Source organism: Clupea harengus, chromosome 7 (genome assembly GCF_900700415.2).
Source record: "Clupea harengus chromosome 7, Ch_v2.0.2, whole genome shotgun sequence".
Taxonomy (NCBI): Eukaryota; Metazoa; Chordata; class Actinopteri; order Clupeiformes; family Clupeidae; genus Clupea; species Clupea harengus.
In genome coordinates, this window is record NC_045158.1 from 13,642,029 (window position 1) to 13,658,670 (window position 16,642).

Genomic DNA, 16,642 nt, shown 5'->3' on the forward strand with positions numbered 1-16,642 from the left:
GTGCACAAGTGTAAGACACACAGGTACAACAGAATTCCACATCCATCGCTAAATCCACATAACCCCTAAAATACTTTTTCTGAAGTTCTCTTGCTAAAGTTATTACAATTATTTATACTGTCGCTACATTCCAAAGCATTACTTAAAGGAGAACAGTAATGCACAGGGATGAAAAGGTATTATGAGGAATTGCAAAGCTATTGCAAGAAAATACAATGACATTAAAAATAAATCTCACCATTGCATTTCACAGCCTCTGTGTAGGTCTGAGATGGGGATTAGATGGATATTTCAAATGTCCTGGTCACACTGTTTGTGTTATCATTTAAAAAAAAAAAACACTTATTTTAACCTTTCACATTTCAGTATTACCATTATTATTTTGGTGGTAACTCTTTCAAGCAAGAGCCTAGCAAAATACCTTCATGCCTAGGCAGGGACGTGCACAGGAGGGGGCTAAGGTTGCTCGGGCAACTGCCCGTTTGCCCTCCTCGACTGAAGTTGCCCCTCCAAAGGAAATATATATATTTTAAATAGTATTACGGCTGCAGAACTTCATGTATGCCTAGATAAAATAATCGCGGAATAAGCGTCCAGGGGACGGGGGCGTGGCAGCGGCGGTGACAAAACTGCCCTTAAAAATTCCTGTGCACGTCCCTGTGCCTAGGACTTCTACAATTAAAAGTACAATGAACAGCTTTCAGGGTAGTGTCTGTGAGCTTTCTAATAGTGGTGTGTGCTGCCGATGGGGTAATTATTAGAGCTAGGGCTACATTAACCCAATGGGTAGTTTGACAGGGACAGACATGACTTTGGCACTTTGTGATAAGAGTTCACATCTGGCAACATCTTACTGAAAATCTGGTCATGGATCACGATAAATCCCACAGCAAAAAAGCCTCACCATCCTTCTAAAATGTATTTGCAAGTGATGATGATGAAGGCGACATTCTAAAGTCCTGTTTTGTTTGAACTAGCAATTCTAATTTAAATAAAATATTCTAAAATTCAGCTGATTTCTCCTCAAGATGTCTGTTCGGTGTGCACACTCAAAAAAATGCTGATGTTCATACGTAGCCTTGGCTCTGTAAATGGGAAAACAAAGTGGTTCTGACCGAGCCATACACTATTCCAGCCAATCAATGCGTTGCTTCAGGAACACGGAAGGGAGGTGGGTAATTTGATTAGCTGTTGTCCTCAAATATCAATGACCTTTCACCATTGATTGTGGACTGAACCTTTCATTTGAACTCTGCCTTCGCAAGGCATTTCATTAGTTTAAAAATTTCAAACACACTGATTGGGATTGGTTTAAAACATAAAAAAATAAACTGAGAATGTCAGTGAAACCTCTATGCTTGACTGTTCCCAGAAAATGTGTTTTTAAATCAGTTTTGCAAAGTTTGGCAACTGCATGTCCAATGTGCCCTGGCAAGTAATGGCATTTGATACATTCCTATTTGGAGTAGAGAGCAAAAAACAAGTGGTTTGTCCTGGGCTCTAGTAAGAGAGCTAGCTGTTAGATCCTGGTGTCCCAGTTTCATATCTTTGTCTTTCAGAATATGTATCCATCCATTCAAACTACCTATATAAACATTCTAAATGAACAGACTACTAGTTGTGAATAAGACACACCACAAATAGACCTCCACTCTAACCACAGTCTGCACACTAAGCTTTTTTGCAACTAGTGAAGTACGTAGGTTGCAACACCTCAAAAACAGTCCAAAAGGTGCAGCCCACCAACTGACTATTGAGTTGAAAACTACATGTTCTACAAGCTTCAGTGAAACTTAATTCCAGTAAAGCATTTGGAGCCTTCTCTCTGCGCAACATTGTACTATGCAGATGTATGTATGTTTGTATGTATGTATGTATAACCATGTAAGTAGAATGGCATTGGTGTGGGTCATGAACCACATGTAACACTGCATGTACATTGTCAAAAACATAAGGATTTTTAGCAACAATGTTGTAATCCAAATGGCGTACTCTATTGACAGCTGACCCTAAATTATTTAATCTACTGTATATTCCCCACTTAGAGTGATGATGAAAGCTCGATTTTTTCGAACAACGGAAAAAAACACACCAGCCAGGATTGCATTTCAGAGTGTATAGTAATAACATAATGATGTTCCATGGCCTAATTTCATTTGGGTTGACGATCCGGGTGTGTTGCCAACTCCTGCTAAAAGGATTAAGTTGGAATTGTCATGATAATAATTAAATAATAAAGATTCTGGTGTCTTTGTCCTCGATAAGCATCTGAATTTAAAACACGTCTCTATAGGCAACATTTACGCTGTCTGAAATCTGATCTATCTGATCGGGCACATTTGATTTAGCACATCTGAAGCATGTTTCAGTCACAGTGTTGAGGCAGAGAGTGATTTATCCTGACTGAAAACCCCATAAAGTCATGGCATCAGCCAGCCATTCATGATTGAGTCTGACTGTAGTCTCACAATACCAACCACACTCTCAGAAGCCATTCAATAACAGTATGTCATCTCAGAAAGCCCAATGGATGGGAAAACAGACGCTTATTATGTGCTGGTGACAATGCCTCCAAAACCGTACTGTGTAGTCATTAGAAAATGTCTGGTTCTTTTATGGAATGTCTGTGAAGAATGATTTTTGATTGCACATATTATTCACACATTCTTTAGTATGTTTCAATGTCTTTGTGCTCTAATGTCTTTTTTTCCATCAAACAGCATACATTTATGAACTTTCTATCTGCAGTGCTGAAATGACACAAATTAGTATCGTACCAGCTTGATAGTGGCTAAAAGGGTCTAGAAAATGGGCCATCTGAAAGAAAATTCTCCAAGTCTTGATCCTAAAAACCCATCAGTGGGCAAATGGACTCTGGTGCCAGAGTCACAGAGCCATTAGTGACAGGAAAGCAAGTGACACACTGCACCCAAAGCAGTTTTCTAGAAAATTATCACATATCTGAATACATTACTCACCAAGCACATAAGAAATACACAAGCAGCCTCGTAAGGAAAATACAATAGCTGAAAAATGACAGAGGTGCTCGAGCAGTGAGCGCACTTAAAACCGACAATACATCATGTTCCTGCTGTTCATGATTCTGCATTTAATTACACAAGGACAAGATGATGGAGTGAGTGTGTGTGTGTGTGTGTGTGTGTGTGTGTGTGTGTGTGTGTGTGTGTGTGTGTGTGTGTGTGTGTGTGTGTGTGTGTGTGGTGTGTGGTGTGTGTGTGTGTGTGAGTGTGTGTGCACAGCAACAACTCAACTATGACAGGGTAGGGAGACAGAACAGTGAACAGAACAGCCGAATCGAGACGAGTAAAGAAAATGCCCACAGATTTCTCTTACACACATAATTAGTCAAATCTGTTTCTGCATGTGACATGATGTGTGTGTGTGTGTGTGTGTATGTGTCTGTGTTTGTAATGGTGTGTGTGTGAGCGAGACATACAGAGTGTGTAATAGTAGGTACATTGCGATTAAGGGGCAGGATAATGAGACAGTGACATAGAAGCTGCTTGCCATAGTCTTGTGTCTATCATGCTGACTGACAGGTATTCTCAAAGACTGCTACTCCTGATCCTTTCCTTTTCTTACATCCTCTGTCCTTACCATATATACCACATGTAAATGCATATGGAAGCACATCATCTCTCCTTCACAGCAAAGGCTTTTTTGCTGAGGGAGCTTGTACTTCAGATAGATGAGCAGAGGCTTGTTTGTACTCTTGCTATCCCTTGAAAACGTAAGTGGCAGGCAGCGTTGAATTATTAAAAGTCTTATTCCAGGGACTCTCACTTCCGATCACCACAAGCTAGTTTTCCAGAAACATCCAGAGATCGCCTGCCAGGGATGTGTTTGTTCTGTGATCACCTACCACACAATCACAGGGGATCTGGATGGATTGTGACATCATATACCGACACTGTTTCCTCTAGGATTTTATCAATACAGCTGAATTACTTGTGTTGTAAAAGTAGTAAGTAAAGTAGTAAGAGAATGATCTCAGGATATAACAAATACTAACAAAGCTACAGTAAAACATGTCTTGAGGTGTGAGGTGCAAAGTGATCAGTGACCTTAAAACTCTACCAAAGCTTTACCATAGATTATTTATTTATACAATTACAGTATAAAATATACAATTACGCTTCTTTCTCTGATCGTATCGAGCACCTTGGAAAATCATAAGTGGGCCCTAAGAAAAATGACAACTGTGAATAGCAAAATGCCTTTGGCAGTCTCTCCAGAATCTTGCGAGGGTTTTTTGTGATGGTTGTTACTGTATTGTTATTAAAACTACTTTGATTTTACATTGTTTCATTTTTTCAATTTCTAGTGGGAATTCCTTAAAATTGTGATCCCACCAGGATGTTGCGAGGGTTAGTTGTGATTATTGTGGCCAAAACTAACCAAATTTGAAAAAATTATGGTTAAAATTGCGGTAATAAGAGAAAATTGCGAATCCGCAATTGGACGGAGGGACTGGAGGGACTGCTTAGGAATCTTCAGGGGCTCTGTCTCAGAATCTTTTCCTCAAAGTGTATGTGGACACTTTTACAGAACGGTCCCAAAATCAACACACAACGTCAATCAAGACAATGTGACTACATCTAATCCCTTCTGCAATCCCTTTACAGATCCATGTTTTATAATTACATATGGCCAACAGGTTCACAACTCCCAGTGCCCTGATTATACTTGAAACTACGGCACGAGTGAACGGCAGCTGAAGAAGTGCACCATCTGTGCAAGTGAGATTAGACATTTTTAATTGTTCTGCTATCATAAACGGGAGGCTTTATGGAGCCAATTGCCGGATGCCCATACCATATGCTGTATGTGAGCTGGGGATAAATAGTTTGCCAATACGCATGGAGATTAATTTGGGTGGCTCTTTGAAGCCAGAAACGTTATTTGAACACCCTTTTTATCTGGATGACCTGTGGGGATTACATTTAAACCATTACAGCATTTAGGAGTATTTTTTCTTTCTCCTCTTGAAGCATTGGACATCTGTCAGGTTTCAGCAAGGGTGAGGTGCTATCTATGTGGTTTTAAGGAGGGGAGGGGGACGTCAGGGGCCGTCTTTCCCTTCAATCAAACTTGCCTTGAAGACATGAATTCTGTGCCTTGAACTACACTACAGGTGTGTGGAATATTACACCGAGTGTGTCTTTGTTTCTAGAACTAATGCTTAAGTTCAACTGTGGAAAATGGGTTGACCTTTAAAAAATACCTCAGCCACTTAATATAGCAGAGGATGTGAATAATTAGAGCATAAAAATCTCTGGTAACTCAAGGGGGGTGTGGGTGGGGAGGGTGAATCTGGAGCAGCCTGTCGTATGAGGTGGTCCTCAGAAATTATTAAAAAGGGGTGTTTAAAGGTGTGCCAGGCGCACAGATGCTCACCAGTGGCTCTAAGAGGCATCTCCGCCTCTAAACAAACACAAACACACAAACATGTACACATACACTCCCTAAAGCAGACCTAGACAACAACAAAAAACACAAAACACACACTAACCCATACACAACAACCATGTGCACGTAGGAGGAGCAGGCACACAGATTCTAACTGCCTATGTGTCAGAGAAAATGTAAATGGCTGCCCTTTGTGTGCAGTGGGGTTTAAAAATGCTCTAGATGTGAACCTTTCTTCTAATAGCCTTCAGAACATTAAAATGTATGACGCAGAACAGTCTAGCCCACTCTTCCAAGAACCCAGCCAACATGTACAGTAGCCTACTGTGTCAAGTGAAATAACACAAAAGCAACCCATCAAGTTTTATGCTTCGTAGATGTTGCGAAATAATACACCATATCAAGCAGTTATCACTTACGTGTGCGCACCAAACACATGTATGAGGTTCAATTATAACATAATTTACAGGATACCGTTGTAAAAGATGATAACGTTACGATATAACACAAAGACATATTCGCGTTATATTTGAGTATCAAGTTGTCTAGATCCAGTGACTTAACATTTCACAAAAGTTCTGAAAATGATAGACTCGCTTTTAAAATGATAACTATTGTTATATTTATCTGTAGCCTACAACACAACACTTTCCCTTTCTATCTGTTTTTTTTTTTCTTGAACTGTAGCCTACTGTACACACGCCCTTTTCACTATCCATCATGAAAGGGAGAGAAACAGGCTCTTACCGTCTAAACCCTTGAAACGAGGATGGCCAAGACATTCTTGATTTCTTCAAACCGGGTCGGTCGCCAGTGTCAATAGCGTAGGTCCGGTCCATGGTTCTTGTTTTCAGGTATTTCTCCGTGTCCGAAAATCCTCTCAGCCTCACTCGGTTATTCTTCCGCGCTCCGAGGAGGGGGTGGTGGTGGTGTAGCGGGAGCGCCGCTTGGGTCTGCTGCCTCCACAAATGTTTGGGAGCGTTTACATTTCCACCGCTACTGTTAAAGCTGCCACTAGCAACCATGCACGCGGCTGGTACTTTCCCGCTCACGGCATCCATCGACCCTGCCTTGTAAAGAGAGGCAACACAGGTGCTCAAAGTGCAAGAAAAAACGACAGGACTTCAAAGAGCCCCAAAAAGATGACCGGGGCAGCGTTAAACCGTTAATGCAACTTGAAGAAAGCTGTTTTGTTGCACATCTGAAATTGTATTTGTTCTGGTAAATACAAATTAAATGTAATCGTAGACTCTAATAACTTCACCGTCTTTTAGAGTGTTTATGTGTTAATCCAGCTGTCCCGTGCTAGATTGCTCTAAATCAAAATGTGTTACACCCTCTCAGTCACAGAAACGTAATTGCTTGGTACATGCATATCCATTCTTCAAAACAAGCTAATTTCTATTTTTAACTGAAAATAGACTTAAATAATACAATAAGGCAAAGTTCAAAAAGGCCAGCAGCATCTTGTGTCGTCTTAGCTCCTGGATGCAGCACTCTCCTAGAAGGAAAGCTATACCAACGTCCCCTTCGAACACGCCCATTTCGGTAAGGTGATGGCGTGACGATTTTCGATTACCCACTACTTATCGACCGGCAATGCATACATTCTCTTGATATGCTTTCTTTGACAAGTCTGACTTTCTCTCTTTCTCCTTTTTGCGCTCTCTATCTCTCTCTTTATCTCTCTCTGAGTGTGTGTGTGTGTGTGTGTGAGAGAGAGAGAGATAGAGAGCGCGAAAAGGAGAAAGAAAGAAAGTCAGACACACACAGAGAGAGAGAGAGAGAGCGAGATGGCGTTAGTTGACGGTTTGCGGATACAAAACATTGTTAGAAGACCCGTAAATATGGAACTTTATGTATAGCCTATTACCTCAGTTTAATTCTGTATATGTGCAAATTATGCCAGAAGCTCATAAATGGAGTTCTGAGATTTACCAATAGCAATTGTTTCTTCCCCTCCGTTAATTTGTTTGTGTTTCTCAGCTAGATATGCAATTTACTCAATTGACTCGAAAGCTAAATGTTCCACAAAATCCTACGATGAAAATAGCCCAGAGAGAAGGACTGGCTATATGTTCTAATCCTAAATCTTCCAAAACGCGAACTCTTTACTTTTGCTTCTCCTTGCTGAGTGCAGTTCTGCAGCTATCTTTCGGCTGCTCTGAGACAAACAAGCATTACACAGTCTGCTATTTTAGATCATAAGTGCCACAATGGGCAATCAAGTAATGTGGCTGCCACAGACATGTTCACGGCGAAAATAGCCCTGGATGTGCATAAATTATGCAAATCATTTAAAATGATTTTCCAAGTTCTTTCTGTCACTTTATTTCACAACGTGTGCTGTCAGTCGGAAGGATGCCTTTTCAGTATTAATCCTGACTTTTTGGAGGCTGAAAATGTATGACTTTCATAGAAGCCAACATTCAGTCTACTGAAATACTAACCTACGGAGATAAACCTGCCGCTGTACACCAAGCAGGGATATGATCCCTGCTCCACCTTATCTTTTTTTCTAAAAGGATGATACCATCCATAGTGAAATGACAACTGCTGCACATCACCACCCAGGGACGGACGTTGTTTTGTATCCCCTCTGACTGCCTTTCTGGTTGTTTTGTATACTTCCCAGTCTGCTCAGTGTTGGGGTGTCACAGCTTCTACAGTTCATTTCCAGACAGCTATGGCATGGCTTACTAATTTAAAAAATTGACATATTTTTTAAAGAGGTAATTATCTTGGGATAGCCCAAAGATTAATTAGATAGGTTTAGTGTTTCTGTGATGTCCAGATGCAAGTCTCATGTCTATGCCAATGTACTGAACTGCAGAATGGCTGACATTTCCAGTAGATAGATAGATAGATAGATAGATAGATAGATGGATACTTTATTAATCCCGAGGGAAATTTAGGTAGTAGGGATGATTAGCACTGACATGTGTAAAGAACCTATTTAAATAGACGTTGTACTGTGACTGGCTAGAAGGCATTTCCTTAGCTGCCTTCCCAACATGTTTATCTTGGCAGGCTCTTCAGCCCTAGGGATAGTCAGAGCTGGACTACTTAGAAAGCATCGACTTCCTTGGTCCTGATTTCCAATCACCTTGGATATCAATAATGACTGTGAAAGCAGACACCAAAACACCTATCCAGTCCTGAGTGCCAATCACACTCCCGACCACATCACAGAGGTGGGTTCAGATAGGAAATGGCACTTCCATTATATATGTGTTTGATTGCATCCTCTGGTTGTAGACACTCCTGACAGTCTGTTTATTAGGCCTTCCCTTCAACAGGCACAAATAATAGCTGTGAGTTCACACACCATCAAAACTTTCAAGAGTCCATGGTGGAACATCCCTGACAAGACTATTGTGATGTTCTGTAGCAGAGTAAAACTGCCAGTGTAACTGTTAATTTCAACACTTTCAGAGTGTGCATGTGAGGTAACTGCAGAAGTGAAATACTGATGAGATGTTCTGAGATCACTGGTGTATGCTCCCAGTCTGCCAGAGAAGAGAGATGTCATACCCCACCAAACCCATGATTGACAGCTGTTTGGTCTCTTGATGGAGCGTGAGCTATGGTGGCAAGTTCATTTGCATTTAAAGGACTTGAAATATCCCTCAGAGAAATAATAAACCATCGTGTGATGATATCAGTGAGTGATTCTTTGTTTTGGACTCACAGTAAGCTGAAATCATGCCAATGGTTGTAAGATCTATTTATCATACCACACTCCATGTGCAAGCATGTATGCCGCACTAAGTGAGCCATTGTATTGAGCCATCAACATCATATCAAAACCCATACAATTTGCAATGAAAGATCACAGGCCCCCAAGGCTATATTTGTTCACATTCAGTGACGTAATAATTATACAATTACACAGCTGAAAGATGGAAAGTCTATCATTCATCGTCCCTCATTGTTTGTAGTTTTACTTCAGAAGCTAATAAAGAGACTGGGGAATCTGGGGAAACCACCATGGGAAAACCATCGTCCAAACTAAGAAAATGCAGCACACAATGACAGGCCACAGAGAATGTGTGTTAGGACTATTTTCATCATCTAACTTCCTACTTTGGCCCCAAGGATCTGTCTAAATTAGAAAGTGACCGGAAAAAAACCACCCTCCTGGCCATCTTACCTGCCGCTCTCTGCGTTGGTGATGGCGATGAGTGGAAGTGCTCGCAAGGGTAGGCTGGTAGGCCGAGGCTGGGAGGTCTCAGTCTCAGGCCTCCTGTCACAGTAGTACTGCTCCGCTTGCCGGAAAGCCAGAGGTGGGAGCTGCATAGTCCGGCACGAGAGCCGCCGCACTGTGAAGGGCTCCATGCAAGACATAGGGCACTGCTCCGGAGAATCCGAGCAGTCTGAGACCTAACAACACACACACATAGAGACATATGTACACGTCCACAGAGGTAAATGTAGACAACACACACAGGCATACACACACACGCAAACGCACACACACACACACACACACACACACACACAAGGTCACAAAGTCAATCGAGTGTCTTTTTTATCTAATAGGTGTTAGAGGGAGTGTAGTGTGGGGGAGTGAGTGTCCGTCTAGTCCAGCTGATTAGCTGATTAACAAGCGTTGCCTTTAAGCATCTTGATTCCTCTTGATTAGCTGCTCAGACAATTTAATTTCATCTCATTAATTAATTAGACAGATGAGTTCAAAATGGAAAAAAGGTGTGTAATCATCTCATGAGGATTGTTAAGTGAGGATTGTCAAATCCTCATCTTCAGTTGACCTGAATTGCACAAAACACATCCCACAGAACCAAACATAGAGAAGTTATTATATCACTACAGGCTTTGTTGCAAAACTTCTGAACTTAGGGAGAGTAGATTGCTGTAATGCTATGTAATGCGACAAGCAAAGCTGTATTTACTATAAATATTCACATGCATGATACATTTTTGTAGAGGTGCACCCTCTTTTGGAACAAAAATGTCTGCATACCCTTCCTGCAGGTTTTTTTCATATCCTGTGTCCAAACCATCTGTCACTAATGGCTTTCTGTGACTTTTTCTCTCTCTCCCCCAATACATGAATTATGTAGCCACCCTGGATTGCAATTCCCTTGCAGGCAACAGTTACTCCTGCCTGTGAGCCCCCTTTGCTGTCTCTGTCGTCCTGGAGCTGACAGCATCAGTCACTTGGTTTCATTCTGTCAGAATGTATATGACAACTAATTAGGATTTGTGCCCGGTTTCCTTCGAAAGCTGATTACAAGGAGGGTAAATGGCTCAATGCAATGTTTATAGCATTTTAAAAAAAGTGGTGTCAGTAAATTCAGGTGGAGGTTTAATATTGACGAGCAGCTGACAAGGGATTGATAGTGTTTCCTGTCTGTCTAGGGAAATCTATTGAATGATCCTCATCACTTGGAAAGTTTCAGCTCTCCAGGCTAGCCTGACTATAAATTGGGTTGAAGCATCTGAATAATGCCAGTCTGAAAATTACGAGCTGTAAGTCCAAAAATAATTACCTACATTATAAACACAGGGAGGGCTAACATGATTAAAGTTCCAGTGTCTCCCATTTAGTTTAAGGCTCCTCATCTCTTTGTAGCTCATCTTACTCTCTCTGCATAACTCAACGAGCCAGATTAATCTTTGGCTGAAATATGTCAAAGATCATTACTGTGGATGATCAGCACGATGGGTGGCTGAGTCATTGGTTATTTTGTTGGCATACACCGTGATCAAATTATATCGTCTCGTATAGTTCCACTGCATGTGTCACAATGGGCACTTCATGAAATGAAAGGGAATGTGATAGAGGGTAAAGTATCAATGCTTTTTTGTCAATGACTTCATTTTCCACCACTCTAGATTCTACATACCGTATGCACACTTTTAATCTCCTAATATCATTTTACAAAATATAATTTTTTTTGTTTATTTGTCATCTTAATATTTTATTCTAAAACAGCTATTGTTCTGCATTTCTAAGATAGTAGATATATATCCAAAGGTCTTTTTTCTTACAGATTACTGCTTTTTGTTACAGCATCATGTTTTTGTCAAATGCTAAATCTTATATACTCCTAAAGGTACTCCCATCCGAATCACTCTTAATTAAAGCCCAAACTCATTAAATTGCACCTTAAACTTTTAAAGGCAATTTATGAGATCTGATTTGAAAGTGAGCTGTATGAAAAAGCTCAGACAACATGGAAAACATACAGCAAAAACATGATGTGGAAGAACATTGTATTCCTATCACGTATTGCTTTTTTTTATATGGAACTCTTGATGCAGGAGACTTTGCTGTGGCACTCTAGGGACACCTTGAGCCATATTGATCCAGAGGAGGGAGAGGACAGCCTGAGATGAAATGTAACTGGTCCTTGTTTACCACAATGTGGTTTTATCCACAATTCATAACACTGGAAAGGACAAAAACACCTTCAGTAAATGCATTTGGTGGTATTGGTTTCATAGAACAGCTTTGCTCCCTTCTTCCTGTCCTGTTAATATGCTAGAAACATGACAAAATAGAAGTGATCTATCTAGTTAAGTCTGGTTAAATGAATCTAATCTGGAACAATTGTGGAGGTAGGCCTACTGTAGCACCAGAAAGCATGAAAGCTTGTATCACTAGGTTTAGTTGATAATTCTCTAACACTAACATACAGGACTTTAGAAATATTTTTTGCAAGAATCATATCACCATTGAATATCATTGTAAGTATCTGTGACAGTAGGTGTCTAAAATCGATTCTAGTTATAAGAGAATGGTCTGAAGCGAAGCCAGGCACAATTGACACCTTCAGCAACAGACATTGACAGTAACGTCTCGGTTACTTACGTAACCTCGGTTCCTTAAGCAGGAACCAGATATAACAGTATGGTACATGACACTAGTCATGGGCCTAAATCGAAGCATTTATCCATTCACGCCTGAAAGGCCGCGAGATCTGTCAGCGCACGCTCCTGAGCCCGCCCCCTCAGGAGTCTATATCTTGAATCGCGCACCAGATCTCTGTCTTGGAAAGAAAACTGAGCAAGAATATCAAACCAAGGTAACACTGTACACGCCAACTTTGTTATATCTGGTTCCTGCTTAAGGAACCGAGGTTACGTAAGTAGCCGAGACGTTCTTTATCGCAGTTCACTGCGATATAACAGTATGGGACCCTATACATTCCCGCGTGATAATACAGTGGCAGCCAATCACACACACCAGCTTTAATGAAGCCTTTGCCCTCATAGAGGTTCATACGGCCGCTGGCGGTGAACATATTAACAGGGCAACCTTTATCATAGGCGGCATGGATCCGTGATCCTGCGCCTGTAGGAAAACACCCTGGAATGTTTCATGTGCAACATAACATGTAGACACCAATGAACACACTTATCATATATATTGTTCTCAGGCCAGGGGATTCAGAGATCGCTCGCCTGCAGAACGCCATGTAGAAAACTAGGTTCAGCCACATCTAACATATAGAATCTAATGAAAGTGTGGCGAGAACTCCAGCTTGCAGCTTTGCAAATATCTTCCACTGAAACACCCTTTAGTAAGGCCCAGGAAGACGAGACCCCCCGCGTAGAGTGCGCATGCAACTTCTCCGGGGGATCTAAAGACAAGCTCTTATAAGACAACACGATAGCCTCTACTATCCAACGGGAGAGGCTCGGTTTTGATAGAGGTCTGCCTTTTGCACGTGCACCAAAGCACACAAATAGCTGATCTGACTGTCTGAAAGCTCTAGTGCGCTCTACGTAACAGCGGAGAGCGCGCACTGGACAGAGCTTATTCAAACGTTCCTCCTCTGCTGACGCAAAAGGAGGAGGCGAGAAAACTGCTAATTCAATCACCTGATTGCGGAATGGGGTTACCACCACTTTAGGTGTGTGAGCAGCATTAGGTCGCATAACCACTCTGTCACCAGCGATCGAGAACTGAAGGCGTGATGGGCTGACTGACAGGGCTTGCATGTCACCAACGCGCTTTGCTGACGTTAACGCCAGTAGCAGCGCAGTCTTTAAAGAGACAAACTTTATGTCCACTGTCTCCAGGGGCTCGAACGGAGGCCCTGTGAGAGCACGTAACACCACTAGCAGATCCCAAGAGGGTACGAGGTGTCTCTCTGGCACCCTGAGCCGTCTCACCCCTGCCATAAAGCGTGGCGCTAGCGGGTGACTGCCAGGAGAACTGCCATTAATGCCTGCGTGGCAGGCTGAAATGGCAGCCATGTACACTTTGAGGGTGGAAGCCGCATTCCCCTCATCAAACAACTGCTGTAGGAATTCTAGAATAACGCCCAGCGCGCAGTTAATGGGGTCATGCTGACACACAGCACACCATCGTTCAAAACTGCGCCACTTCAGCGTATACAGAGCCCGTGTCGACACCCCTCGGGCACTCTGTATTGTAGCCACCACCGCATCCGACAAGCCTGACGCTATGAGCCTGCACCTCTCAGGTGCCAGGCTCTGAGACGCCACCACTCCGGATGGGGGTGCCACACTGTCCTGTGCGCCTGCGTTAGGAGGTCCCTCCGCAGAGGCAGCTCCCAAGGCTGCTGCACTGACATATTGACTAGATCTGCCGCCCACGGCTGATTGGGCCAGTGGGGGGCTATCAATATCAATTCTCTGCCCTCGTCCGCTACTCTGCACAGCACTTGCTGGAGGAGCGGGATCGGGGGAAAAGCATATAGGCGTAGATCTGGCCACTGGTGGCCCAGCGCGTCTATGCCCAGTGGGGGGTTGTCGCCCCCTAGCGAGAACCAGAGCGGGCAGCAGGTGTTCTGCCTGTTTGGGAACAGGTCCACCTGCGCCCTGAAAAAACGCACCCAGATCTGTTCTATCACCTGTGGGTGTAGACACCAATCTGCTGCTCGAGGATCACCCCTCGATAACAGGTCCGCACCGTAGTTGAGGTGACCTGGTATATGAACTGCCCTGAGGGAAAGGACGTGCCTCGCTGCCCACAGGAGCAGGCGAGTCGCCCAATGGTGCAGTGACTGGGAGCGCACTCCGCCTTGACGGTTTATATACGCCAAGGCCGCAGTGTTGTCCGTCCTCACTAACACATGCTGACCACTCAGTCTGGGCAGAAAGTGTCGTAGAGGGGGGCACTGTGGCGCAAGCAGTAGCCCCAACCACATTCAAGTCACTTATGCTTGCCTACAGAGTGCTTACTGGTTCTGCTCCCACCTACCTAAATGCTCTTGTAAGGGCAAATGTTACACCCAGGACGCTGCGCTCGTCTAGTGAGCGTCGTTTGGCACTGCCGTCCGTGCAAGCACGGCAATCCAGACTATTTTCATCCAGACTCATTTCGTTGGTGGAACGAACTGCCTAGTACTACCAGAGCAGGGGCGTCCCTCTCTACCTTCAAGAAGCTTTTGAAGACCCAACTCTTCAGAGAGCACCTCCCCTCCTAACTGGCACCTGACTAGCGCTTAACTTGCACTTCAGCAGTTACATTCCTGCACTTCTTTTTCCTTTTTTCTAGGTCGTTGTTTTTCTAATTCTCATGTAAAGTAGTATTTATTGTTACACCATGCTTTTTTATTGCTCTTAGCTTGACTGTTCTCTCCCTTGTACGTCGCTTTGGACAAAAGCGTCTGCTAAATGACTAAATGTAAATGTAAATGTTGACGCCCATGGAGGACACGGGTTCGAATCCGGCCCGATGTCATTTCTCCTGTCCACTCCCCAGCTCTTCTCCCTCTCATTTCCTGTCCCACTCTTCACTGCACTATCGATTAAAGGCACAAAAAGCCCAAAAATGAATCTTAAAAAAAAAAAAAGAAAGTGTCATAGAGCCAGGACTACTGTCCGCAGTTCTAACACATTTATATGAGACGCGGCCTCTGTCACAGACCAGAGACTGTTCACGCCTCTCCCCTCGCAGACCGCCCCCCACCCCTTGGTGGTGGCGTCTGTGGTCACTACTACGCGACGCGACACTATGCCCATAGTGCCCGACGCAGCGAGAAACCAGGGGGTTCTCCAGATTGCCAGGGCTTTCCTGCATCTGGAGGACACCATTACTCTGCGGTGCCTGTCTGTGACTGCGTTGAGCCTCATAGACAGGTACCATATTTGGAACGGCCGCATACGCAACATCCCCAGCGGGAGTGCGATAGCGGCTGACGCCATCATTCAAGGCGTTGGCAGCACAGCGACGAGACTGACTGTCCCAGTCGGAACTGGCGCACACATGTTTTGATGGCATTTATTCGTTCTTGAGACAGCCTGATTTGCTTTGAGCATAGAACGCTTTTTTCCCTGTTTATCACAAAGCCTAGTAGATACAGGTGCGCCACCACTAGATGGCCGTCCTGCACCGCTGCAGCCTCTGAATGAGCAGCTATTAACCAGTCGTCCAAATAATTGTATACGCGTAAGCCGCGTAGACGTAATGGGGCGATGGCTGCTTCTACGCACTTTGTGAATACCCTCGGCGCCAGAGCTAGGCCGAATGGGAGTGCGTTGAATTGGTACGCTATTCCTCCGAATGCAAACCTCAGATATCTCAGATGTCTGTGGTGGATCGGAACGTGGAAATATGCGCCTTTTAAGTCTATCGTGATAAACCAATCGTTTGGCCTTATAAACTGCACAAGCCGGCGTGGGGTCAGCATTCTGAATCGTAGCGGCATGAGTGCTTTGTTTAAAACACGTAGATCTAATATTGGCCGATAATTCCCGTCCTTTTTTGGGACCAGGAAGTAATGGCTGTAGAAGCCTGAAGCTTCCTCCTCGGGAGGAACTATGCTTATTGCTTCTTTTCTGAGCAGGGAGACTATCTCTTCTCGTAGGAAGTGAGACTGTTCTCGCTGCACCACAGATTGGATCACTCCGCTGAATGGCGGAGGGGGACGGGCGAATTGCAGCACGTAACCCTTTGTGATCGTTCTTAGCACCCATGGTGAGACTGCGCATGCGCGCCAACTCGCCGCACAACCAGCCAGGTTGTGCTTTGAGTTGAATTTTTCGGGAACTAACCCGCTCATGGCCAATGAATCTAAACCTAGATCTGCACCCACTCCGCCTAGGGAGGGGGACGAGATCTGGGGTTGCCCCCTCATGGTATTGAAAAAAATTGGGGGTTGCGATTGCACTGTGTGCATCGCGGGGGGAGTCGCACAAGCATGTCTGGGCACTGCGCCATCTGGGACAGGAGTTAGGACATATGAGTGTGGTGCTTGTGAGAACCTGCTTA

General features: G+C 43.7%; 1 protein-coding gene across 1 annotated transcript in view; it reads right to left on the reverse strand.

The window, feature by feature from the left end:
* The window catches only part of pde4d (phosphodiesterase 4D, cAMP-specific), a 112,784-nt gene that overhangs the window by 89,983 nt on the left and 6,159 nt on the right, over window positions 1–16,642 (reverse strand). Inside the window, exon 2 of the mRNA XM_042708265.1 lies at window positions 9,584–9,813. Coding sequence (XP_042564199.1) covers window positions 9,584–9,813 — 230 coding nt within the window. The remainder of the gene's footprint in view (window positions 1–9,583; window positions 9,814–16,642) is intronic.